General features: G+C 47.0%; 1 protein-coding gene across 9 annotated transcripts in view; it reads left to right on the forward strand.

Moving 5' to 3' along the window:
- The window catches only part of WLS (Wnt ligand secretion mediator), a 93,211-nt gene extending 72,527 nt beyond the window's left edge, over positions 1-20,684 (forward strand). For 4 of the 9 annotated variants that reach the window (XM_003365108.5, XM_070268861.1, XM_005610503.4 and 1 more), the window contains 4 exons: positions 1,703-1,846; positions 3,048-3,131; positions 9,685-9,838; positions 19,708-20,684. In XM_003365108.5, the coding sequence (XP_003365156.1) occupies positions 1,703-1,846; positions 3,048-3,131; positions 9,685-9,838; positions 19,708-19,817 (492 nt within the window). In that variant the 3' untranslated portion in view covers positions 19,818-20,684. Of the gene's footprint in view, positions 1-1,702; positions 1,847-3,047; positions 3,132-9,684; positions 9,839-14,220; positions 14,420-19,707 lie in introns of those variants that run through there. The other 5 variants (XM_023641878.2, XM_070268859.1, XM_070268858.1 and 2 more) reach the window with 2 other exon arrangements.
- The last annotated feature ends 6,508 nt before the right edge of the window (positions 20,685-27,192 follow it).

The raw sequence follows: 27,192 nt of genomic DNA on the forward strand, positions 1-27,192 counted from the left end.
ATCGGAGTTGCCAGTCTTTCCGCAGCCTGTCTGAATTATCTATTCTACACTTGTTTACCGCAGACTGAAGCATGACTCGCTTTTCCCTGGAGCCACAGAGGTGCATCTCTGGGCCCCTGTGGGAGGGCCTGTTTCTGAAGCGAGACTTCTTACAGTGACCTTGGTGTGCTGGCATACCACGCTGCTGCTCTTCATTCTGAGACCAAGTGGAGATAAGACTAAGGGGATTAGTTCCAGAGGCATCGCTGAAGCCTCTGGTTGGTTGGCATAAACTCTGTCTGAGTCATCTTCACGAAGCAGAAGCGACAGTCTTAGCTTATCCCTTTAGGATGGTGGATTTAAATATTTTATCTTCCTGAATAATAGGTTAAGTGCTTCAAGAGAAAAATACTCTCCTCTGGAATGGGGAGACAGCCTTGAGTTGTATTCTTTCTTGATGGATAATATCTTGTCCTGTGCTGGGTGGATGGTACCTCTGTCCGGCCATGATGTGTATATTGGCTTCTTAGTGTCCCAGAAGCTTTGTGAGCAAATGAGATCAGTAGTATCATTACCTTAAAGGTGAGGAGTCGAGCTCCACTCTCCCCATCCCCCACCAAAAAAAGTTAGCTGCCCAACATGGGGAGTATCTATAATGTTAAGCCTACCTCAGCCCTTTCGTTCTGCAGATATGATGGAGGTCCAGGGAGGCAAATTCAGTTTCAAGTCCTGCAGCAAATAATTGTATTCCCTTCACTCCAGGGTACTGTTGTTTTCAGGAAAGAAGGAGGAGCTGCATTAGATAGATTATTTAATGAAACATATGTGCTGAATTCACACTTGTTAAAATATTTTAAAACATGCAACTTGGGGGCAGAGTTGTAGCAGAAAGGAGTTGGGATCAAGTTGCCTGCCTCCCAAGCCAGCTCTCTCTACCGCAAGCCTGGTTCCAGATTGAGCTTTCAAGATAGGTCTTGGAGCCACCCTATGGGGTCTCAAAGTATATTCCCCGCCTGCCCCCCGCCACATGTGTCCTTCTGCTCCTCGTTCCATTTGACAGGATTTTTCTTGTGGCGACAGAAGATTGCAAACAGAACTTCATCTCTGGTTTTCCTTGAAGACCTTCAAAATTCCTTGAAGCTCCTGCGGGCGCACCTCCCACACTCCATCCGTCCTGATTCCAGGGTCTCAGTCTCTTCCTCGTGGAATGCACAAACTAGCCCATTGGGTCCCAAACGTGGTTATACTAGGTCTCCTAGCCCTTGAAGAATCTGAGTCCCTAGACCCGCAGTAGGACCTGGACCCTGTATTTTAACTCTTCTCTTGAGTTCAATGCAGCTTTTTCTACCTGATCAGTATTTTGCAACCAATATCCAATATTTTAGTGCTTTTCAAATAGATTGTGCATATGATTCTCCTGGGGACTTTGTTACAAACAAGATCCTGACTCAGTAGGTCTGGGGGCCGTAGACTCTGCATTTCTAACAAGCCAGGCTCCATTCCTCCTCTTACTGGGCTTAGAAAGCAATGAGGAATATTCCTCTCCGTGGTACTTCTGTGTCAGAAAACCTCTCTAGCACTGGCATTAGAATGACCCATTTTAATACTTTATCCCCCTGAAAACTGCCTAAATATTTGGAGACCAAGAGTATTGCCGACAGAGCTGAGGAGGCGTGCTCGTGTCCTCAGCCAGCTGCCGTTTCCTTGACTGGGCCCCCATCAGATGGCCTTCATCATCGTGGCTGGGATCTGCCTCTGCCTGTACTTCCTGTTTCTCTGCTTCATGGTGTTCCAGGTGTTTCGGAACATCAGTGGGAAGCAGTCCAGCCTGCCAGCCATGAGCAAAGTCCGGCGGCTGCACTATGAGGTGAGCAAACCTCCTGGCTCGTTCAGGAACCGGTGCTCCGTATCTCCTGCTTGATGTGTAAACAAACACCAGCACCTGGAGATCGGAAGCCTTTATTTCAAGTATACGTTGAGAGGTTCTTATATAATGTGAGGTCTCTGGACAAAATAAGAAGCTCGGTTCTACTCTGAGAGGCATCTAGCTGGCCTGTCTCAATCTTGGGGTTTCCTGTGGTCTAAATCTCTTTCTCTCCCCAGTAAGCAGGAAACTTGTTCGGCAGGTTCTGCAGCTTGGGGATGGAATGTAGGTGCACGCTACCTAGAGGGGAGATGTGACTCAGGTCCACGGGGTTGTGGCTTGGGGTGAGGCTTTAGTTGAGGTTCCCTTGCTGAGAATCAGCCTCAAGACGGGTTCAACCCAGGTAATTGATTTCCAGACTCCAGTAGGCCACATTTCCCCTGCAATATCCAGCAGGTGCTCAGAGAGAGTTCAGTAATCTGTGTTTATAGATTATGTGCCTCATTCATGAGACACCTCAAATCGCTCATGCAGGCAACACGTTCGTAATTTGTCAAGGATCCCTTGGGCTCCCGCCTAAATGGCTGTCCTTGGAGACATGGGCCTAATTCCTCTGTGAGAAGAGAAAGAGAAACCGCAGCACCACAGGGATTTTTCATGCAGTGGATCTGCACATAGGAGCCCCCGAGTGAGAGGCGTCCCTCCCTGAAACACGGGTTCCCTTACGTCCTGCTCTCTGGGGAACCCTGCACTTTCTGCAGCTCTGCCCATCCCTGGAGCTGGAAATTCAACCAGATCCATTTCGTGTTGATTAATATGCACATTTCTTTTTGTTCACTGGAGCAGAATTCTATTACCACCACAGAAGACTTGGATTTGGTAACTTTGAGCCCTTGCAGAGAAGCATAACCAGCCTAGCAGGGAAATTAGCGGCCTCTGGGCGTGCTGTGAATCTAATCGGCAGGCTGCGCGCCCACTGCTTCAGGAGAGGGACCAACAGAGGAAATATTTGGCCCAAGAAGTTTTCAGCCGCATCCACCTCTGCAGGAGATTATTATCCCGCGTGAGATGATTTTACCATCACACTTAGGGATTTGGTTTTATAGATTCCTTTAAAATTAGCTTTGTATAGATTTCTACATTGATAAAAGGATTGGTTGTCGCTGGCGGAATGTTAAACTACTTTTTCTCTCTTTCCCACTAGGGGCTAATTTTCAGGTTCAAGTTTCTCATGCTGATCACCTTGGCTTGTGCTGCCATGACTGTCATCTTTTTCATCGTGAGTCAGGTGAGTGGACCCCGAGAGGTCAGGCGAGACTGTCCCTGGACACCTGCACAGAATGTTCCTTGGAGCTACTGAGAAAGGAGCAGGAGGTTATAATGCTGGGCAGCGGATCAAGCCGTGTTCTTTTAGGCCACTCCAATCTAGGACTTGTTATCACCTCGCCAGAGGTGAACTGAATTTTCCCTTTCGGTACAGCCTCTAGGAGGAAAAAGTTGCTAAATAAATTAAAAGCCTGCTGCCAGATTGAAGGGTGCGTGTGTGGCATTTACTTAAGGGGAATAAACTTTTCAAGCTCTGTAGCAGGACACCAACAAGCAAGTATTAATTTGATCTGATCCCTATCTAGCATTAACAAGATCCTTTTACACAGTCCACCAGCCACTCTGTAATAATTATGTTGGCACTTAAACATAAAATGTAATTCTAAAGTCCCCTTGATAGAATATTATCTTTTGCTGGTTATTCTCAAAATTCAAAATTTTGCTGTATAATCGGCCCCTCTATATCCACGGGTTCTGCTTCCGCGGATTCACCCAACCGTGCATCACGTACGATACTTAACCATTCACAGTCGGTTGAATCCACGGATATGGAACCTGCGGATACGGAGGCTGAGCATTCGGGGACTTAAGCATCCTATCCGTGTGGGGTCTCTGGATACTGAGGGACAACTGTAGTATCTCAATAATGGTAATGATAATAATTGTAAAATATTGGTGACTTGTTTTAGAAAATGGAAAGTACTATTTAAATCTAATGTATTAAGTATCATTCATTTGAGCTTCACAAAAATCTTATGGGTAAATAGGGTAGGAATTATTATCCCAGTTTGCAGAATAGGAAATCGAATGGCCTTAGAAATATTTCCCATTTATGCTTTTTTCCAGCTGGGTGGGACTGTGGATGGATTAGGTGACAGTTCTAAGGGTCAATTTTCTTATCTGTAAAATGGATAGAATAATAGTATGCCACCCACAGAAGGTGGCGGTGAGGATCACAGGAAGTAAATGCTCCCAGAGCCATTTGTACAGAGCCTGGCACCTTGCGAGCACAAATGGCTGTGCTCTGAGAAAGAGCCAGAAGGGTGAATGTCGTGCCAAAGGACATGTGATACGTCGGGGACCAGAACCCAGTCCTTCTGACGTTTTTGGCCACTTGTTCTATCGTCCCTGTATTTGGCCAGCATTGAGCGTGTTAGTATGCTGTGCAGGTATAGCCTTAGGACAAGACTTGCCCGTTCCTGCTGCACGTTTCCTTCCAGTAGAGGGGCTGCTGAGCTCTTCTGTGCCATGGACCCCTCGGCAGCTGGTCAAGGGTATGGAGCTCTTCTTTGAACATTTTTACACGAGTAAAATAAAATACTTTGAATTTCAAAGGGAATCATATACATAGACAGGTGATATGTATTTGCAGTTATACTTATTACAGAGATGACAAATATATATCTATAACTAATAGATATGAAAATAGTATGATTTCTCTTGGTGACAAAATTTCAGGTACTACTGACATTACAGGGATTAATACATTCAGAATTGAAAGAAATGGGTAACTTTCAGTTAGCAACTGGCGAAAATAAAGATAGACATTTTTCCCATTCCAGTTCATGGACCCGTTGAATTCTATACAAGGACACCCAAGGGTGCCTCCCACCCAAGTTAGGAGCTCAAGAGCCCTGTTGGCTGTGCCCCCTGGGCAGTGTTCATGTTGGAAAAAACAAAGCAAATATACACATAGATCTTCCTAAGTTCTGTTCCCCACATTGGTCTTGACCTACAACAGTGCTGTGTTTGTATCAGACTGTTTGTTTATAAAAGCTTGGAGCCTTCAGTCTCCACTCCAAATGCAGTGAAAATATTTCAAATTCTGAATGAGTTTTTTATTCAGCCAGTTGAGGCTCAATCGAGGGTGTCTGAGGCATAAATTAACCCTTGATTGATTCCCTTGTGGGACCAGATGCTTTCCAGTCCTCATGTCCCTCGGTGACGTGCCGTGACACCTCATACGGCCAGTTCTGCAGGGCTGGGAGAGCAGGCACGCTGCTCGGAGGATCAGAGCCTCAGGAAGGTGGGCTGAGGAGTAAGAGGCCATGTCGGGACACCGCGTCCTCAGGAGGGCAGCAGGAAGGGACACTTTGGGTCCTGACATGCGCTTCTGCCTCGCTCGAAAGTGGCAGTCACTCTCCCACTTTCTCTCTGGTCTCTGCAGAGAGTCCCTTCCACCTGAAGTCAAGAAGGGACCTTTGGCCGAGCTTTAAGGTGCTACATGTTGCCTGAATTTAACCTTGTACATATTTAATTAGTGCACCTTTTAAAGCAAAGGAGGACAATCTTCCTCCTTCCTTCTTCCGAGGAGCCGAGTTTGTGGCTTTTTTTGGAGAAAAAGATTAATGCTCCATTGCCCCCGTGTTTTCTAACACGGCTCCAGCCCGTGGCTGGCTTTTTTTATCTGCTGCGACAGTCAGCCTGGAGTGGATTTCAAGTCTAAGGGTTAGCAGCGAGGTCTTTTGGATTCCATTAGCTCCTCACATTCCTCCTGCTGGGTTATTTTTTTTAAGGTTTATTTATAGATATGTAAGACGTTCTCAGGCATGGCTCTCAGTGTCTCAGGTACTGTATTAATACAGTCATCAGAGGATTTATTTTTTAATGTCGTTTTGGAATGTCTCAGCAACGAGTTCGCCTGAAAGAAAACCTATTGGGTAACTTTTTGAAATAGATCCCAGCCTTAGGTAAAAGGAAGGTATTAAAACTCCCATTATAGTCTCGGGCTTGCTGGGAGAGCTTGCATTTAAGCCCCATGAAATATAATGCGAGGGGAGCTCGCCGGGATATTGCCGCTCGGAGGCCAGGAATGAAAGGCCGACGGGAAGCTGTGGAATGCAGTGACCTTGCGGCTTTGTAGCTGGGCACTGAGGTGCCGGCTTTTAATGCCTGCCATTTTAATGCCTGCCATTTTAATGGCCTCAGTCCTAGCAACCAAGGGCTGATATATCACAGTCTGGTATTTGAGTCCCTTCCCCCTGGAAGAGAAAGGGGTGTTCCCTTTAGAGGTGGCGGGCAGGAGGGAGCAGAAGTGTGGGGCTGGGGAGAAGGTCGCCAACCTTCACTGAGGGGACCCCAAGGTGCCTGACAGGTCAAACCACGTGCAGCAAACTCCCAGAGAGCTTGTCCCCGGCTCTTTTTTTGTGTGTAATCGCTTCATTCTGTTCTTACAGAGGAAATGTTTCCAGTAAGAGAGCCTGTGTGTGGGATTTGGAAATCTTGTCGTTAAGTGGAATGTTGGCTGTCAAGACTGCTGGGTGTAAAGGGAGCTGAACTTCACTTGGCTCCAGGGGTATAATTGGATGGTTTCACACAAAAGTAAATTGTTCAAATGTTAAATCAGGAAAAGCCAGGCCTTTTAGAAATAAGACTTAGGCAGAGGGCAGATGATTTTCTTTCCTTTTTTGGTGGGGGGAGCTACCTGATTTTTCTCTCTTACAATTGAAAGGGGGTGACTCTCACCTCTCTGCCTTGGCATTAATAAGATTTTGGATTTACAAGGCCTGCTCTGTGGAGGCTGCTTATTGTGGTGTGTGTTGGTGGGAATGTACTCAGAGCTCAAGATGTCTCCGGCATGAATAATTGAGAGAGGAGAGGAGAAAGCACAGTCGAGTTTCTGAACAGCAGAATGACACTATGTGTGCAGTTCGTTTATGCAAATTCAACTTCTTGCCCTCAGCAAGATATAATACATTTAGAGATCGCAAATTAAACAGTATGGGTAATTCTGCATCTCCATTCTAAACAACATGCATGTGTCCCCAAGTAAGCATGAGATACGGGGGCGTGAATCTGCTGTTCCTTCATCACTCTCAGTCCTCTGTGCCCCTCGTAGTATGAGCATCTCATTTCAGTGGTTGTGCTGTAAAATTGTATTTTGCATATATATCCAGTGTATTATATACCATACATTGCTACGTCCAGGGCGTATAGTGCATATAACTATACAGATTTGAATATACAAGCCTGTGTGTGTATATATTTATTGTATACATAATGTGCGTTATGGTCACTTCAGTGAATTTTCAAAGGAAATTTGACCTTACACAATAGTTGCCTCATACGCTAACTTCAGAGACTTACCCTTGTTTAGAATAGTATTCTTCCTGTCGTGTTGTATAATGATTAAGAACACTTCTTTTGGAGTCAGAGCCACGACTTTCTGGCTGAGTGATCTTGAGCAAGATACTGCATTATTTCTGTGTCATGGTTTACCCCTGTGTTGAGTGGAAATATTACCTACCTACCTCATAGAGTGGTAATAAAGAGCAAATAACATCTTGCATGTAAATTTCTTATTATAGTGCCTGACACATCATTAGTACTGAATAAATGTTAACTATTGTTATCCTTGTTATTATTACAAAAGAATCTTAGCTTTGCTAATATCTGTAACGACTTGTTTTAAGTGATAATAAAGGAATACAATAGAGAGCGATATTTAAATGAAAAAACACTTATTACCTATTGACCTCTCCTCTTACTTTTACATGCAATTGTTGTGATTTACTATGGACTGCAGTATTTTCTCTCCTAAGAGTGACTGTTTCTATCCCCTGTCCACCTCCACGTATGTGCGCTGGCCTTCCTGCACATCCCTGTACTTTTCCCCACAGTCACTCAGCAAACAGCTGTCTGTTGAGCGTCACTGTGTACCAGACATGAAAGTGGGTGTTCCCTAGGTGGATCAGTCTTGCCCATCCCAGTGAGAATGAAGTCTACCAAAATTGTCCATACTGAGTATTCTCAGATTGCATCGCAGGAAGTAGCGTCTCTTTCAGGACCTTCCTCTAGCTGAGGGGCCCGCTGCCTTATCGGGTGGAGGAGAATAAGAAGTGCCATTCTCCATCTTACCTGTAGTTCACCCAGCCTCACCTCCCCCCTTACTCACATCTGGAAGAGTTCCCTGTGTTATCACCACATAGATTTTCAGGAACTCTCTTAAGGCTTCCTCTCTCCTTCCATTACATGCATTAAAAATCATCTTAAGGTGTCCTACTTACTGTAATTTTATAAAGTTAGGATATTCTGTGCTTAAAAGTAAGAAGGGTGACATTTGGAGACTTTTCTAAGAAGTCCTAAGTAGCTTGAATACTGGTACCCTGTTCTGAAATCAGTAATGGTTATGAAATCCTTCTTTGCCAATAAACATTGTTAGGCAGATCATAGAGTGCATTATTTTCCAAAATAGAGAAGAGTTTGTGGCAGTGCTTTGTTATGAATCACAAAAACGAAAAATTATTTATTACCCATGCCAAGCAAAAACTGGTAAGTCTATAATCAGTTAACCTGGTTAACTGACACTCCAGGTCTTTCAAAAGGAAATACCTGTGTTTTATACCTTGATTGTGCCTGGGCTCCCCGTGGGTCATGGGTTGTAAAGAGGGTAACCAAATGAGTATAGCCACCCTGCCTCATAAAGGACATGAAATCAACCTGCCGGGGAATGTCATTAACATTTAGATGGGGCTCCTAGAGACGGTTCATGTAACCCAGCCTCATTAAGCTATCCCAGGAACATTGGTCCAATACTTTCTTTCACTCCCATTTAGAATTTCCTGTATCAAGTAGAAGTGGTCAAAATCATTCATTGATCTCAGAGCTGGCGCAAATTATTAGCGCTCGGCTCAACAGTTCTGTTGATAGATGGCGTCATCCATATGTCATCAGACAGCCCTTCAAACTATCACCAAGTTGTTAACACAGACAAAAGCAGCTTCAGAACATTCTTGCAGAATTGTACAGCATAGGAAAATTTCCTAATTACCTTCGTGAGTGACTTCTATGGAGTGACATTGTATAAATAAGTAAGATTTATTGAGTGTTTACTGTGTGCCAGGAAATTTCTAGAAATATTTTTACTTAATTCTCCTCAGCAGCCCTGCAAGTTTTTATTTTTACACTTAAGGAAACTTCAGTTCAGAGTCTTATCTACTTGTCTTACAGCAAACAGAGAGGGAGTGGTGGAGCCTGGCCTTGAACCCGGGTCTCTGACTGGAAGCCTGGGTCTTTCTGCCTCCCCACGCTGCTCCCCACTGTGCACTCGAAGGGTTCATCTGTTTGTCTAATCAGCCTTCTGCACCGAGCCCCTGGGTCTGTCAGGCACTGACCGTGGAGCCGTGGATGAAGCAGAACTGGTCTCTGCCCGCAGGGAGTTCACAGCGAGCAGGGTAGACAGACAGCAGAGGAAGAATTATAGTTTTGGATACCGATTAGACTCAAACACAACTTCTTTAAATTCAGGCTAGCAATGTACTGCCGTTTTAGGAAGACACTTTCCCCCAAGTGATTCTAATGTTCAGACAAGACGAGAACCACTGACTTTGTGCCTGACCATGGTAAGGCCCCTATTAACTCGTCCTACTGTGATTCAGATTAAAAGATGGAGGCTGACATGGCCCTTCGCTTTGCCCATATGTAAAAGCTACTTGGTTTTTGTATTGGTTGGTTCCTGAGTTTGTGTTAATGTTTCTTCTTGGTTCCAATTGAATGTCGCTGTCCTTTTTCCATAGGTGACTGAAGGCCATTGGAAGTGGGGCGGCGTCACCGTGCAAGTGAACAGTGCCTTCTTCACGGGCATCTATGGGATGTGGAATCTGTATGTCTTTGCTTTGATGTTCTTGTATGCACCATCGCATAAGAACTATGGGGATGACCAGTCCAATGGTGAGTTCCAGTCTCTCGCACAGCTTAACTCAGGACAAGTAGGCTGCTGTTTCTGTAAGACTTAAATAGCGAAGGCTCCGGGTTCCCCAGTCAAACTTTTCCTCCAAACGTCTCCTAATACCGGGAGACAGTGAACGAGCACCCCTTGGGACTCTGGAGCCATAAGACAAAAAGCCAGCACACAACACGTATTTCTTTGTCTTCATTTGTCTTTTTATCTGTAAAATACACTGGGAATATTGCATTCTAGTCTATAGTATGCCCCGGTTTTCGTAAAAAGTTAAATTTGCTTTCCTTAGATTTTTGAGCACAGTTGGCCATTGGAAAGTATGCCACGTTATGCTTCCAGCTTGAGTATCCCGATCCTAAGACATCAGGTGGAGTGGGCCCTGAGCGCTGAAGACGGAGCTGGCTTCCTTTTTCTCCTGCTCATTTTCCTGCAGGGGTGTTTGTTGACACACATCCAAACCACTAGCTGTCCTCCTGTCCCCTGTCTGGTCCTAAGTGCTTGTATGTGCTGTCTGATGTTGATCCTGCAAAGAGAACTCAGCCAGTCTGGTCATCTTATAGATGAGGCCCAGAGAAGGGAAGGGCTTACCCCGGGTCTCTCCCCAGCCATGGCAGAGGGCATGCCACCACAGCCTAGGCCAGTGCTGTCAGCAGGGACTAGGTGGCCTAGTAAACAGCTGATCTGATCGCTCCTTTCTCTTTGGAAGCCAGTCCTATCTGTTTGGCTCCGCTCTCAGTCTTTCTGTCTTTTTCACACCTGCGTTACCCTAGCCACAGACTTGCTGTTCCTCAAATATAAGCTGCTCTTCCTCAAATCAGAACCAGTGCCCTTAACTCTGCCTTGGAGCAGAGGCCAGGGCCTTACGGCCTGCATGTCTCCTGTGGCACCAAGGGTTGGCCTCGCTCGTAGGCAGTGCTGCACGAGTGTGTGTGGAATGAATTGATGCCTGTCCTGCCTCCATCCGGGCCTGATGAAACCCTCCCCTCTTGTGGGCCCATTCAAAATGCTTCCTCCTCTTTGAAACCTATTCCTGATCACCTCATTTGGAGTCCGGCAAACTACTTCAATCGAATATTGTTGCCATGGGATGTGGGTAGGTTTTAATAGTCAAATAAGTTTGAGAATCATTGGGTTTTTATCAGCATTAATGAGGTTTTTGCTGCAAGATGTCTTAATGCCTTGAGTACATTAATTTGTACTATAAGTCTTTTAAAATGGGTGGGATAATAATAGCATTTCCCCAATGATTAAATCCTTTGGGGACTCCCCAATGATTAAATCCTTTGGCTCGGGGACCCGTTTCCCAGATGCTGTCCTTTGGAACTAGTGTTCTACGGACAGGCTGGGGGAATACGCTTACACTGTTCCCATGACACTCACGTGTAGACGTGGTAGATGAGTTTACTGTGCCTCCTCTCTCCTGCTGGAGCACTAACTCCCCCAGGGCAAGGACTGGGTTTTACTAGTGCATTGAAAATGTTGAGTGAAATAATGCTTTAGAAATAAGAGTTCTAGATTAGCTTTCACATTTCACAGATGGGCCAATGATCCTGAGAGGGAGGTACAGGAAGGCAGGTGATGATGAGAGAAGGAGCAGAGAGAGGAGGGCATCTGTGTTGAGGGTGTAGCGTAGTGGGATGGTCTCCGCCCCATCTGTCTCTGGTACTGCACCTGCCACTCCCGTGCAAGAGCATCCTAGACATCAGGCCTCTCTTCCTCCCTACTCCTTGACTTCTCATCACACTCACCCTCAGGTCCATCTCTGGCCATGGGTCTTGGGCAAGAATAAAGACTTTTGGCTTACCTACCCACCTGCCCAACTCTTGGTTTGATTGACTTCCTTTCTAGAAAGTTTGTCAGCTCGGCAGCCTTCAGCTTCCTCTCCTGCCAGCACTCAATGCTTTACTGTATGCATGGAAAATGGGAGGATATGGCCTCTCCAACTTGGACCTCCATAACGCCAGCAGGAAAGGATTCTGGGCTTGTGAACAAGAATCGTGATTTCATTTCATGGTCATCTGCTTGGACTTTCACAGAAACCACAGGGTCCTGTCCTTGACTTGAGAGTATTAAGCAGGAATCCAATAGCTGGAGTTCCTGCCTTCCAGGAAAATACCACACAGAGCAATTGCTGGACTTCCTGGGATGTGGAATGGTAACACTAATGGGTAATAGGTTCGCAGTGCTGACCGTGTGCTATAATAGCACTTGATGTACGTAAACTCTTCTGGTTGTTTTTGCTATGTAACTATTGGTAAACTGCTTAACCTCTCTGTGTACCACTTCTCCCCACTGTAAGCAATCTCTGAAAGTCCTTTTGAACCATGAAATCCTCTGGTTCTCTTTCTTCCTGTTAGCAAGGAAGGGGCGGAAGAGCACTTGCTATCACAAAGTGGCAGCCCACAGGGTGATTCTCTCACAGATAAGGGCTTCCCAAACACTGGTGAGAATTTGCCCAACCCCAGCACTTTCAAGAACATGGAAGGCCAGAGCCATGGCCAGCCCTGCAGAGGAAGAGTGCCAGCCTGCCAGCCTGTTGGGCTAGATGCTTGAGTTGCAAACCAAAGTATTAGGCAGCTCCCATTGGGACTTCTTACTCTGCACAACAGCCACCCTGCTGGGCTTGAAACCTTGCAGTTGAGGATAGCACTCACTCTAGTCCCCATCAGACTTTTTGGTTGAAGACAGCTTGATCTGTAATTTCACAGAAAGCTCCAAAGCAAATTCTCAGCAGGACGCCATATCCCCGAATCCCTTGCCAAGCAGTGGTTGGAAGCGTTCGTGGTTGTTCTGGATTGTCACTATGGCTGGGACATGCTGCTGTCATTCAGTGGCCACGTTCTAGGAATGCTAAATGGCCTGCAATGAGCAAGACAGTCCCTGGCAGTAAAGAATTGTCCTGCCCGAAATGCCAATAGGGCCCCAGTTGAAAAACATTCTTCAAGCAGTTCTGTGGGCAGTCTCTTTTGGGACCCTGTCCTCATCATAAACACAGAGTCGTGTGATTTGAGCAGGTCCGCGATGGTGACATGATCAGCTGTGACGTCACGGCAGCCCCTGAGCCCCCGGCAGCCTGTTGTACCTTCCCCTGCCCTCCCGCATGGTCTTGACCTTTGCATTTGGAAGGGGGCTCCTGCACATTGGGTTCTCTGGTTATTTCCTTCTCTCCTCCCTCTGACTTTTCGTCTCTTCATCTGCTGCAAGACCACACAGTATCCTAGGAGTTGTGGAGTGGCTGCCAAGATGTGCAAACTCTTTGGAAGAAGCTTGTTTGGAATATTATACCAAAACCTAGCAAATGAACTCTCGGGGGGACACACTGAGTTTGTAAATTCTCCGCGTCTCTGGATGGCATTCCTTCTCCCGCAGGCTTCCCAGGCTCCTTGTCCTTTCTCGTGGAAAGTTTTCATTTTTAAATTGCTTTGGACCGCCTACCCCGCTTGCTGTTAGGGTCCAGAGCCAAGAATTCGGATCTCTTGCTGTGGAGAATGAGTCCCAGGTGCATGGTGCTCTTGCCTTCATGAGATGGGTCCTGGATGGACCTCTGGAAAAAGCTCATTTTCAGGAACTCAGCAAGCAGTTTCTGATGAGCGGAGGTCAAAGGGGTTAAGGAAAGAGAACCACTGAGTAGGGCTGTTTGGGAGGCGGAGAGGGAGGCCAAGAAGCGTCAGGAGGGCCTGGGTCGGAAGGAAGTGAAGGCGAGAGCATAGACTTCGCTTCCTCTTTTTGGTCAAGGAATGGACAGAGAAAACCAAAGCAGACGTCAGGTTCAAGAGAGGCTGGGTTTCCAAAGGGCATTTCCCTTCATGTATTCCTGCTTCTCTTTTATTGTGTGGATCAGAAAGTGACCCTTAGAACCACTGAACACCTTAGTACTTAGCACTGGGCTAGGTTTAATAAGATGGGGTGACCTGAAGCCCAAAGGAGTGACAGAGACAGTCCTTGTGCTCAGGGAGCTGGTAGCCTGGTCTGGGAGATAAGACTTCTCTGCTGCCTCCTGAGACATGTGACAGGACAGCTCCAAGCCAGAATGTTTTCATGTTTCAGGAAGCTGATGGGTGCCACAGGGCTATGGCGCCCTGGCTTTCTTCTTGTTGGTTGACTGATCATAGCTGCAGTGCTGGTATAAACACGTGCACGTCAGTCACTGTATCTATATGATTACATATGTGTATGCTTACATATAATCATTTTATGGGTACAGGTTCATACACACATCTATCTATACATACATCTATACACACATACACATAATTTTTTTTTTAATTTAGCAAAGCTATTTTAGACCTCTTTCTTTCGAGGACCATTCACATTTTCTGTCCTGCTTCTGCTGGCTTCTCATTAAAGTTGTTCTTTTTACCTGTTTCCATAGCTAATCTGTGAATCACTTGGGATGTCTTCGCAGGCAGAGGGGAACTGCAGTAGGCTGCTGGTAGCCCCTAGCTCGGCGCGAAGGCACCGCCTCCCAGGGGCACAGCATCGATGCCCTGCGCACGCGACCAAGTGCCCAGACCGCCTCAGTCAGCAATTCATGTGGAAAATAAAGCTGGAGCTGCTTATGAATCAGACAATTCTTGATAACAGCTTTCATTTTTGTGTTCTCTCATCTGTGGAATTCTGGTCAGAAAGTTTTAGGAAAAAAGTGAGAAACGGAATTCCTGACTGGATGACTGTGACAAAGGGGAAAGGAGACACTCGAATTGCCAGCCGGCTCCTTTCTATTTCTGTTCGCACCAAATGTCTTCCGTCTGGCACATTCATTCTGCTGGAAGCCACCACAGCAGCCCCGGGTCCCATGTCTTGGTGGCTAGCTACCACTCGGTGTCAGTTTTACTTCCAGAGGGCTCGAAGGTCTCCTGCTGCTTGTTTCACAGGAAAGGTGGCTGTGGCTTTTGTTGCCTCAATAAATGTTAGGTCTGAGTCATGCAGCTGCCTTTTGTTGAGGGCTCTCCCCTGGTTGCATGTTCGATGACCCACCCATGGCCATCCTGGCTTCTTGATGTCTGTGAGCAGTGATGGGACTGGTCTTACCACCAGGGTTGAAGTGGATTCTGAAGTGGGTCTCCACAGCCTTTTCCCGTTCCCAGATGAAGATGGGGAGCAGGAGACAGGCCGTCACCAGCTTGGTACCTCCTGGTGTGCTATTTGAACTGGAGCATTTTCTGCCTCCTGCCTCTACCAGGGCTGCTGTACTGCCAGTGACCTGCCCTCTCCTTGGCCAGGCAATAAAACCATCTTCTCTGAGTCTTAGAATTACTGTCACCCCACCTTGATAGATGGTACCTCAGTCACCTTCTTGGGAGGACCTTTTAGCTTTCTAAATGCATTAGTTTTGTAGGGCGGCTGTAACAAATACCACAGACTGGGCAGCTTAAACAACAGAAATGTATTTGTTTTCTCACAGTCCTGGAGGCTGGAAGTCCAAGATCAAGGTGTCAGCAGGGTTGGTTGCTTCTGAGGCTTCTCTCCTTGGCTGGCCTTCTCCCTGTGTCTTCTCGTGGTCCCCCTCTGTGTATATCTGTAACCTGATCTCCTTTTCGGATAGGGACATAGGTCATATCGGATTACAGGGCCCACTCCAATGACCTCATTTTAACTTACTCACCTCTTTAAAGACCCGTTCTCCAAATGCAGTCATGTTCTTAGGCACTGAGGGTTCGGGCTTCAGCAGGGGAATCTGGGAGAAATATCATTCAGCCCACAACACTGAGGTTTCACTCAAAACTTCTAGGTTTGATTGTGTCCACCTCCTTCCAGTTGCCTGGCACTGGCTGTGTGGAGGTGGGGGGGAAGTGGCTCACCCCAAGCCTGGTCTAAACTACCTCAATGGTCGAAAAGGATTGAGAGCTGGCTGGACCCAGGATTCCGGAACACTGGTCCACCAAGGCCACTCTGCCCCATCCCTCGGAAGGGATCACCAAAGCCGAGCATCCCAAGGCACACCCATTTCCTAGCTGAGGGTGTCTCCCTAATTCCCAATGGGGACACCAGTGCTGGTGCGCTGGGCTAGACCAGCCATGGGGAGCGGAGCAGGAGGAGGTGGACTGGCCTGTACTAGGCAAGTCTTGGGGGCGCTTCCACAAGCACTTACATCCCAGGGACTGTGTTGCTCAGAGTCAACAGTAGTCCTTTGCATGGACATAATTTAGCTTTAGAAATACTACGGTCTCCTGGACTTTCTCATTCTGCTATGAAGCAGGACTCCATTACAGAGAGTTATCATTTGAGCTTAGCTTTGAGGGTGAATAGGAAGGTGGTCATTGTGGGACTGGAAACGATTATATGGAAAAAAATGAAGTCAGGAGTGTTATGGAAACAACATCAGCTTTGGAGGTAGACCCAGATGGTTTGGAATCCTGACTCCAATATAGACTGTGATGACTTCGAGAAACAAATAAGAGCTCATGGCGTGGGAGCTCTCTGGCTTCCACGTCTGGGTGATGGGTGTTAATTTGTCTTACCGGCTGTGAGGACAGAATTAGGTAGCCCTTATTAATACTAGAAGACCGCTGGTCGTTCCCAGATTCTGGGAAGCAGTCTTGGAATTATCTTAGCAATTTTCCTTCTTTTTATTAAAGTAGCCACAGATACACAAATCATTAAAATGCTTCTAATCTTAGGAAGCTGCGCTGCTCATTGTGTTATGTCTCTCATTATGTCGTTAGAGTGCAGCTTATGTAGCTGTCTGTGTCCCCAGGACACAGTTAAAATTGAGGCAGTTAAAATCAAGTAGCAGCCACACACCTGTGGATGAGATATGCATCTATGATAGCCCTTTGAGATTAAATCCGAAGCCAGATATTGATCTCATTTTGCAATGGTTAGAAAGAAACAAGCCTTCATCTTACTGTTAATTTGCTGAGATGAATTGACATCATAACCAGGGAACCCGACTTCCTGCAAACTGAAGAATTCTGTTCTTTTCCTTTCTTAATTTATTTTTTTCCTTTTAGTCTTCTCCCCACCGCCCCCCCAAATAAGAAATGTGTCGCATTTTTGGAAGGGTTTTTTTTGTCTTAGATGAGAAGAGACTTTGAGTGTATTTGTGTACTGAGCAGCAGGAGCCAAGAGAGGGAGAATGACAGATGGAGCAAGACCTTGGCAGGAGTGGGAGTCGATGGAATGTGGAGACAAATGGAGGGATCCCCACTCCTGCTATGTTACTGCCATATTCCCTCATCCATTCCCCAAGGGAAAAAGTTGGCCTTCAAGGTACAATAAAACCATACACTGAACCTAGATTTTGCTAGCTAGAGTCCCATTGATCTGGATCCTCGTCCCAGCTCTGCTGGGAGCAAGCTGGGTCACATTAGAGAAATTAATTGCTTATTTGAGGCTGTGTCTTCACATCTTATAAGGAAATACAGGGCATGCTAAGCCCGTAATAGTACAGATGGTAAATATTCATGAAAAACAGCTCTCCTTACTATCAGTACCCTGTATTATGTGCTATACATTCTCTTTCATCAGATACAAAAGCAAAATTAATATGCTGAATTATTAATTTCATGATCATTGAAATGGTCTTGACTGTAACACATTGCACGTTGACTCGTATTTCCCTGGCAGTCTCATTGGCTGCTGGAAACCAGAATATTTACGAAGAGTCAGCACAGCTAAAGCTTGAGAGCCTGGATTCTGGAGCCTCATTGCTCCGATTTGAATCCCACATTACTATTTACCAATTTGGGCTTTGGGCAAGTTACTTAACCTCCCTGTGCCTCAGTTTCTTCATCAACACAATGGGAATGATGACAATAGAACCTCTGTCAAAGGACTAGAAGGAAGATTGCATGCATTAATATTTGTAAAGTGTTTAGAATGGTGGCAGGCACATGGTGAGCACTGTGATATAGGTGCCTGTCAAAATAAAGAAGCCAAAGTAATTTAGGCTGTTTCTCCAAGCGGTCTGTAGGATCATACACATTGTGCCGGACCTGCTAATCGGAATCACATTTTAAGCTGAAAGAATTAGGATTTTCTGTTCAAAACCTGACTAGAATTATCTTCTAGCGTGTATTTCTAAGAAGTCTTCAGTGGAAGGGCTTCCTTAGGTAAACGCGTGGGGGTGTTAGCGGGTCTCCTGCAGTGGTCAGGACTCTGAAGTTTTGATGACTCGCAGACATGCAGATCATGAAACTGGCTTTGAAGTTCTGATGGCTCACACAGATATGCAGATCCAGAACGAGCTTTGACCAAGAAATTGGAGGCTCATGCGTGCTCTGGAAAGAGGAGTGGACTAGAAGTGAGTGAGAACGCAGTGAGAACGCAAGTCAGTGACATGCGATATCTTGCTCATTGTACAAGGAATGGTTCAGCATGGCCACAGGCATCCCCCAGAAAAACCCACAGCAGGCTTTGCGCCCCATTCGCCATGCCCTGGCCCAAGGGCGGATGAGGCTGGGCTGATATCCCTTTAGTATCTGCTCTGCCCCAGGCCTGTGGATGAGACCTTTGCCCAAACAGTCCCAAAGGCCATTAGCCGTCCTCTGCAACTGCTAATGACCCTGCTTCTGAGACTAGGGAATCTCTCAGGTACAGAGTCTCAGGCCAACATTTAATAACAAGACCGATGCAGCCGCGCTGAGAAATGGGTCTACAATGAAAAATTAACACCAGGTGGCACAAGTGAGGGGGCACCAGCCAAGTAGGCCCAGTGCGTGGGTGGCCCCTTGGGTCCTAAGGCTGTCAGATTCACTGACGCCCAGCAATTCTCAAACTAGTGACAAGACATTAGTTTTAAGGGTAGGGCCAGAGATTTTTTCTAAGTTATGGTATGGAATCCCAACTGAAAACAGCATTTACTTATTTAATTCCATGCTTTGAACTAGGCAAAATTTCAGTCCCAGAAAATATGAAATCGTATGTGCACAATATAAATATAAAAACTACAGACATAACTTTAACCTCTTATTCTCCAGCTCGTCGTTCTTCAAATATGCACAGACATGTGCATCCCCCCACCCCACAATCTGAGCACAACTGGGGCCTGGCATTTTCCATCTTCCCTTTGCCAGATATACATTCCCTTAATTGTCTTATGAAAGTTCACAGGCCCTAAGGGTTTAACTTACAGAAACTTATTTTTCTCCTGCTAGTTGAAAAAAGGCTGCATTGTTCCACTTTCGCAGAAGAATACTTCTGTCCACGGATGCTCAGTCCAAAACATGGGGGTTGTGTCCAGAATCCTGGGGACAGCAGAAAATTCAGAGCACATTTCTGGTACTTTTTCCTAGAGAAGAAAACCCTTAGTGGTCCCTAAGTGGATGACACATGGTACCTGCCCAATCTGTTGGTAAATGGGGGTAGGTATTGTTTGCCTTCACATGGCAGGCCGCTTGGTAATTTATTCACTGTGAGTGCGTCCCGTCCTGCCTGCCCTCCCAGCACCAGGGCGGCTGTGTTGGCTTAGCCCACGGGGACGGCCTTGAAGTCAGACCTTCCTTCCTCGCCTCGTTCCCACTCTGTCGCATGTCTGCTCCCACCTGGGACCATTACCTTCCTTCGCTCTCAGCTGACGGGATGAGAGCAACCGCCTTGGGGGGGGCCTCTCGTGAGGATCAAATACAATCGCCTGTAAAGCGTCAAGAATAGCGTCAGGCACAAAGTAAGTGCTTGTTAAATGTTAATTACTACGAATGGTGGAAGCAGTGAGCTGATTCATCTGTTGTGAATGTCTCTTCTCTGGGAGACAGAAATGCTATGAAATTACCACAAAGTCCGAGGGCAAAGGTGGGGAGTTCACCCTGGCTTTCTCTACGAGCTCAGAATGTGAAAGAGGGGCATTGTTCCTGAGATGAGTCCCAGCTTTCTTCTCCTTCCTCCTTGAACACATCTAACCCCAAAACCCCTGTTTCAGGCGATCTGGGTGTGCACAGTGGGGAGGAGCTCCAGCTCACCACCACCATCACGCACGTGGACGGGCCCACCGAGATCTACAAGCTGACCCGCAAGGAAGCCCAGGAGTAGAGCTGCAGCACCCGGCTGGGACTGTCCCCCGGCTCCCAGCCCCTCGAACTAGAGTGGGGAGCGTGCCAGAGAGAGCCCGACGTGCACACGGATGCTGCTGTCTCCTAGCTGCGGCTTCGTGGAGCGGTGGCGTGGACGTTTGTCAGTTTGCCTTCTGACCGTGGCTCTCAGAGGAAGCTTTCTGCAGCCACTAATGCATCGTGTATAATAACACAACCTCTGGGATGACACATTTTCTGTGATCATTGTTAATTAGTGACATAGTACCATCGGTAGCAGGTGGTTAGTAAACCTCATGTGTTGGGGGTGTACTCCTTGGGGGATGGTTTGGGCCAGATGGGGTCTATATGGAGTGGAATATTTGACTCTTCTTCCTGTTTTAGATTCCGGGATAGATTTTAACAGCCTTTGCAGTCCAAGATGGGCTGGTGTCCTAGTCTTCTCACTCCTAGTCCATGACCACTTTTTTTTTTTCCTATTTATATCACCAAGTAGCCTATTGAGTTAATATTTAAGTTGTCAATAGAAATGTGTCCCTATTTTTTATCGCATAATATAAAATGACTGAGTTTTATGAGGAGATCTATCATACTAGGGGCATTTCAGCCTTGAAACCAAATCTGTATATCTAATACTAACCGCTCTGTTGGATGTGGGTTTTTAAAAAACATTTGCTAAATTACCCAAGTAGGATTTATTGTATTAAACGGCCTTTGGGTCTGAAAAGCTTTTTTAACCTCTTGCTTAAAATGTGTTTTCTTTTGATAAGATGCTTCAGACAGCCTCCAAAAGTGTAGATCCAATCATATAAATAAACCTGTTATGTATATGCACAGATGTGCATGCACACGTCATCCTGTTCCACCAGTTCGCATGCGTGCAGAGTCTTTTTCACGTTGAGTCCCTGGGGTGGGGAGTGGGTAGGGGAAATAGCTTTATGAGAAATTAAAATATTTTGCCATCAAATCGAAGTGTTTGGGGGGCAGATCTGTTTCTGGAAATAGGGTAACATCCCCCACACTGCGTGGTTAACCTCCCGAGGCTGGCATGTTTGGAAACAGGGTGGGAAAAAACGTTCTATGATTTAGAAGCTGACATCACCCCCACCTTATTCCCACTTCCCCAAAAAGTCTGTTTCGTTGTTCTATTAACTCTGCTGTTGGAGAGGCAACAAGGTAGAGCAGAGAGAAAGAACACCGGGTCTCAGGGGAGAAGGCACAGTCTCCTGTTGAAGGTCTGTCATTTGCTAGGGTGACCTTGTTGAAGCCACCTGACCTGGCTGCTCCCTCACCTGGAAACGTTCACTGCTTCACGGGGTTGCAGTGCAAATCAAATCAGTTAACGTATGTGGAAATGCTTTTTAAACTCTAAAGCCATATAACTGTGTTCTTCCTGGAGTCTGAACACACCTTCCTGAGCGTCCTGTCTTCAGGCATGCTGCCTGGAGGTCTGGGGCACGGTTCACTTCACTCATGCACTCAGGTCCCCCATCCTTTCTTTTCCCTGTTTTGTGACGGGAGGAGATGCCTGGGCTCTGGCTGTCCGCTCAGGCCGTTTCCTGTCCTGGTGAACATGTGATGGTGGGTGATCCAGTGCGCTCTGCATCCACTGCTGATCAACCACTGTGGTGCCAGGAATTCAGTGTAGCCCGTGCCTCACAGTCTGGACGGGAAGATGAACTTAAAACTCGGTGAGTGATCTCCTGACCCAGAGGATGGCGAGAGTTTCTCCTAAGGACCTGGGGAAAGGGCCTGAGGTAGGCCTTCAAAAAGAAGTGTGATTTTACCAGGGCCAAAAAGCAAAGAGAAGTACAAAAATCACAGAGGACGTGAGGAACAGAGACTGTCTGGATGTGGCTGGTCATCGGGCCTGGCTGGCACGCAGAAGGTGAGGAATTAGCAGAAGATGCGCCCCACACACCTGGGAGCCAGAATGAGAAGGGTCTTTAATGCTGTGGTGAGAGCTGTAAGACTTAGCCTAGGGTTTCAGGCAGAGAAATGATGTGATCCGAATTACCACTGGAGCACAGAAAGGCTGGACAGGCCCAGCAAAGAGATCCCGAAGGCTGGAAACAGGGCACCCGTAGACAGCATGGAAGGAGGGGAGTGATTTTGGAGATAGAACTGACAAGGTCTGAGCGTTCTGAACATGGGCCTCAAGAAAAGCAAGAGCAGAGCCCAATTTCAAGCCCTTCCTGGGCGAGGGAACGGTCCGGCCCTTGACCGAATCAGAGATTTCCAGAGAAGTGTCAGTGAGTCTACGACATAAAGGTCTATCAGTAGGAAAAGCCAACTCTAGCAAGCTTAGCCAAAAGAGGGACTTGCCTAGAACTGGAGTATCTAATGGGTCCATGGGCGAGTTGAATTAACCAGAAAGCTTGGGAACCAGGACAGCCCTGAGGGATCCCAGCACCAGGAAGCCATGGGCCTTCCCCCTAGGGCAGTACCATTAACGGCTGGGCCCAGTCTTTATCTCTCTCCACTTCAAAACTAGCAGAGAGTACGTGAGCGGCTCAGCCTCAGGCAGGTGCCTATGCCTGTGCCAATCAACTGTGCTCAGGAAGTCAAGTCAGATGGCTGCTAGCAGCTTACCCTGTGGATGGGGCTCAGTTTCCAAAAAATGGAAAATCCATCTGGAGTTGGAGAAACAATCAGAAAAGATCTATCACAGGGGGCGAGATGATAGGTTTGGATTTGCCTGGGCTGGGCTTTAAAAGCCATCTTCTGGAGGAATTGGTAAGCTAACAATTAGAAGTGATAAGCGAAGCAGACCGCTCAGGGCAGGAGATCTGGCGCCATTGTCGCAGCGAATGAGGAGTACAGCTCACTCCTCGGGCACAGCATCAAAGTGTGGGGAAGAGGACCCGAGTGTGAACCAGGCATGGCCACATTCAATAGGTGAGAGGAAGAAGATGAGGTACACTTCTCAGGAAAATGCGAGATGTTAAAGAAGCCAAAGAAAGAACCAGATTCATGGGGGGGAAAAGGTGTGATATCCTGAGAGATTCCACAGCATTTAAGGATTGAATGAAGCCTGCTGGATTTCATGGTTCCTGTGTGAGAACTTCTCAAGGGCAAGGGCAGAAGTTAGAGAGGGGTGGAGCAGTCAATGGGTGGTCCTGATGGGAAGGGAAGAGGTGGGGTGGGGGCTCCAGGAGGAAGCAGAGTAGAGGCCAGGCTTGTGTTTTTTAGTCTGGGGAGAGAACTGGACTGAGTTTGTAAACCTGAGGTGGGGAGAGCCAGCCATGAAGTCAAGATGATAATGAGGCAACAGAAGCCCAAGGAAGGTGCCCCAAGGGAGATCAGAAATTTGGGGTTAAGGAGACGGGTTGATGGGTTGGTTTTGGAAGAGTGGAAGGACACTTTCATTGTGAGACAGAAGAGAATAGATGGATGTTGGAGGAGAAACTCGAGGTTGAGAGAGGTTGCAGCCTGTCCCTCTGTGTGTTCTGTCTTCTCCACGAACATGGAACGCCACACAGGAGTTCTGCTCAAGAAGTTTTCAGTTTCAAGAATGCAGGTTGAACACAACCATTTTCAATCAGTGGAAAGTTCAAGAAACTCTTCAAGAGGTAAGAAAAAGCCCTTATTAAGAACCATCAACCTGGAGAAAAAAGTCAGTTATCGGCCGTGTATACCAGTTTTACAAATCATCATAGAGTTTTTCAGGTAACTTCAAAAAATATTATAGAAAAGCATACGATTTTCCAATTATCTGCTTTTAAAAAATAAAATTCACCAATGTATCAACAAATAAAATACAATTGCTTTTGCAAAGAGAAAACAAAATCAGTTTTATGTTGGTCAACCCATTGGGTATTCACTAAGTGTTATTCCTACATTTCTTCCTTAGGGGAAGAAAATGTCCATAATAATGAAATAAATGGCTCCCCATATGACCTCCAGGTAGTTTAGCATTTCTCAGAACCGAAGTTAAACACTGGAACAGTTCTGATGCCTGAGTCCTTCATCGCATCTCTCAGAGCTGGTGGAGCCCTGGCAGTCTCGCCCCTGGGGGCTAGGCAGGTAAGAGAAGGTTGAAAGAAACTCAGAGGGGAGATTGGTCTTGGGTCTCATCCTCCTCTTGGCAGTTCCAGAAACCATGTTTTATCAGCTCATTCCAGCTGATCGGGCTCTGAGAGGCTGACTGGTGCCACTGGGGAATCTCAATAAACTACAGTTCCCACGCAATCGTTACAGCGCAGTGTTCACATATGCTGTGGCTCCATTGTCCCAGACACGTTCTTCATTCCCATTGTTGGGTAACCGTGGAGGCTCAAAGGGGAAATAGAGGAAAGAGAGAACATCTCGACCACAGTGAAGCCTGAGGGATCCAATGAAACTACCCCTCCCTAAGAAGTGCCAGGCGTAGCGTTGGTGAGAGTTGGTGAGTGAGGAAGGGAACACACCCCAGCTAATCCCATCTCTGTCTGCTGAGGAAACAAGTTCTTTGGGACCCCTTCTTTATTTGATTCAAGCAGACTTTGCTCCTTCCGCGGACGGTCATCATCAGGACATGTCAGTGCCGCGGCTGTGGCTTAACCGGCCGGGGCAGCCTGACTTTCCTGGAGTATTGCTTTCTCCCCTGTATTTCAAGGGCCTTTCCTCCCGTTGCGCTCCAAGAACCATTGCTACTGGGCAGCTGGCTCTCCCCACCACGTTCTGATGAGCGACTGACTTCGTGGTGTAGGGGCCACCTGCTTCCCGAGACCCGTCAGCAGCGCCCTTTCTCCTGACATTGAAGGGCCTTCCAAGCATCCTCGAACCTCTGGTGTCCGGAGCTTCCTGTCTCTGGGACCTGTGACGATGCTCTCAGCTTCGGCCGTCGAGAAGGCCCTTCAGGTTGAGAGCAGACCTTTCTTGTGACCACGACCTCTTGTTCTGACTGCCCTCCTTCCTCAGGTCGGTCCCACTCGGGGCTGCTCTTCTCCAGCTCCGGCTCGGTTCCTCCACGCCCCTCGCACACTGACACGGGTTCGGGCCGCTCCCTCCCACTGCCTGTTAACTGCATCCTGGTTCCTCATTGTTCCAAAACATCATCCTCAGACTCCAGTGTTGCTCCTGCTGGCACAGATTGGGGTGAAACTGATGCTTCTACCAGGGCTTGACCTCCTAAGAAAGCGGCGCTAGATGTTAAAAAATACTCACATCTTACTTTTTTGCCTTTCATGACAATGTAACCTCTCAAACACCTAAAGATTTAAAGTTGAATATCATCAACACCTTCCTTTTTGCATTCAGCCATATTTATCAACTTAATTGTGGGACTTGACTTGTATCCCTGTGATATTTCACTTTCTCATACGCAGATTCAATAGGTAAAACACGTCTTTAACTTTTAAAATAAGCACAGTTTCAGGGGCTGGCCCCGTGGCCGAGTGGTTAAGTTCGCGCGCTCCGCTGCAGGCGGCCCAGTGTTTCGTTAGTTCGAATCCTGGGCGCGGACATGGCACTGCTCATCAGACCACGCTGAGGCAGCGTTCCACATGCCACAACTAGAAGAACCCACAACAAAGAATACACAACTATGTACCCGGGGGGCTTTGGGGAGAAAAAGGAAAAAATAAAATCTCTAAAAAAAAAAAAAATAAGCACAGTTTGAAATATAAGTAAAAGGAAAGTGCTTTCCAGGTGCAAAATGGACTGGTTTCAATTGCCTGGGAATTTATAAATATATTTTCACCCGCGACCAGAAAAGTGTCCCGCCGCCTGGACCTCTCTCCTTTGTCCAGGTCCCCCCACACACACTCACACTGACACACACCCCATTGCTATTAAACTGCTTTTTTTGTGTGTATGTGCTCTGTAACATGGGACTTTACAATTTACATATTTTCCCCTAATATCACCTCCTCGTAGCCACACAGCGCGGATCCTCCTCCACATAATAAAGAAGGAGGCTCAGGGCGGTGAAGGGAGAAAATCAGGACTAGGGAGAGGTCTTCAATCTCTGAAACCACTGTCTTTTAAGGCAAATTTGCAGGAGAAGAGGCAAAGATTTTGTTTTGAGCGGCAACTCTCCTTGGAGCAGAATGACCTTATTGGGAGATGTTGTTCCAGCGGAAAGGAGTATCAGCCCGCTCTCCGCCTCCGTCGACGGCAAGTGTCTGCCCTCTCCTGGCCAAAGGGAGGATGACAGCTATCGCCCAGCCGGTCCTCAGGACCAAGTCAGGCCTGGGAATCCGGGACATTTGGGGTTGCTCCATAACAATTACCGCTTGTTAGGGAGTTCTGGTCCCGGCTCTCCTTATAACTTTGCTCTGGGACCCTCGGGGCAGATGTGCCCTCAGCCCTTTAACAGGTGGTTGAGTCTAAGGCTCGTGAAGGAGGCTGTGGGTTCATGAGGTCCTGCAGCAACTGGGGCGCCTGGTCCAGCCCCGCTGCGGACGGAGGTGCTGGCATGGGGGTCTGGGGTGCTGGTGTAAATAGACTCCAGGCATTTATTGATTCTGCAGCCCCGCAGACCCCTTCTCGTCGCTCTGCCCGGCTCCTCGGAGGCTCTGAGCCCCCTCAGGCGGCTTCTGTATCCAGCAGCTCTTTGACCGGAGTGGGTCAAGGTCGGGGTGCTCTCCACTGCGGGTTCAGCAGGGCCTATCTCCAGTCCAGGGACACTGAGAGACGGAAAGTGAGCTACAAACAGGAGCGGTCAACACCGAGCATCCTTCCGCCCCGCATGCCTGGCCCCATCCCTCGCGCGCGGGGTGAAATGCTGCGCCAGCCGCGCCAGGAAGGCCAGACGCTGGAGAGCTGCCTCCACGCTCCGAGAGCCCCCTTTGTTGGTGGAAGGCCTCGTGTCAGTGAGGTTACGCAGCCACTCTGTCCTCTGTTGACGCAGGTCGCCCGGGGCTCTTAGCTACCTGGAACCAGGGTCCCCTTGAGGAACGTGGGCGCTACGTTTATCTGATCTCAGACGCAAAACAAGCTTGTAACAATGTTGGAAAAATACATAAAAGAATAAAGAAAAAAGGTAAATTTTTCATAATCACACCACCCAGAGATAAATACTGTTAAAATGTTGGAATGTGTTCCCACACAAGTTTTTAATGCATATATGCATGTATATATGCATATTTCATATTTTATGCACGCATATATCAAATCATATATATATATATATGAATTAGGATCATGTTATATACAGAAAATTTCTGGAGAATGTCTCCAGAAATTCTCTAGAAAACAGTATTATGTAACCTGCCTTTTTCACAATACACTATATCTAGAAAATCTTTCCATGTCATTATATCATCCACAACATGATTTTAATGACTTTATTATGGTAGTCTCTAATAAGGATGTGTCATAATTTGTTTATTAATCCTCTATTATTGGACATTTAAATGGCCTTCAAAGGTTGACTATTACAACATATGCTG

The sequence above is a fragment of the Equus caballus genome, chromosome 5 (assembly GCF_041296265.1).
Source record: "Equus caballus isolate H_3958 breed thoroughbred chromosome 5, TB-T2T, whole genome shotgun sequence".
Taxonomy (NCBI): Eukaryota; Metazoa; Chordata; class Mammalia; order Perissodactyla; family Equidae; genus Equus; species Equus caballus.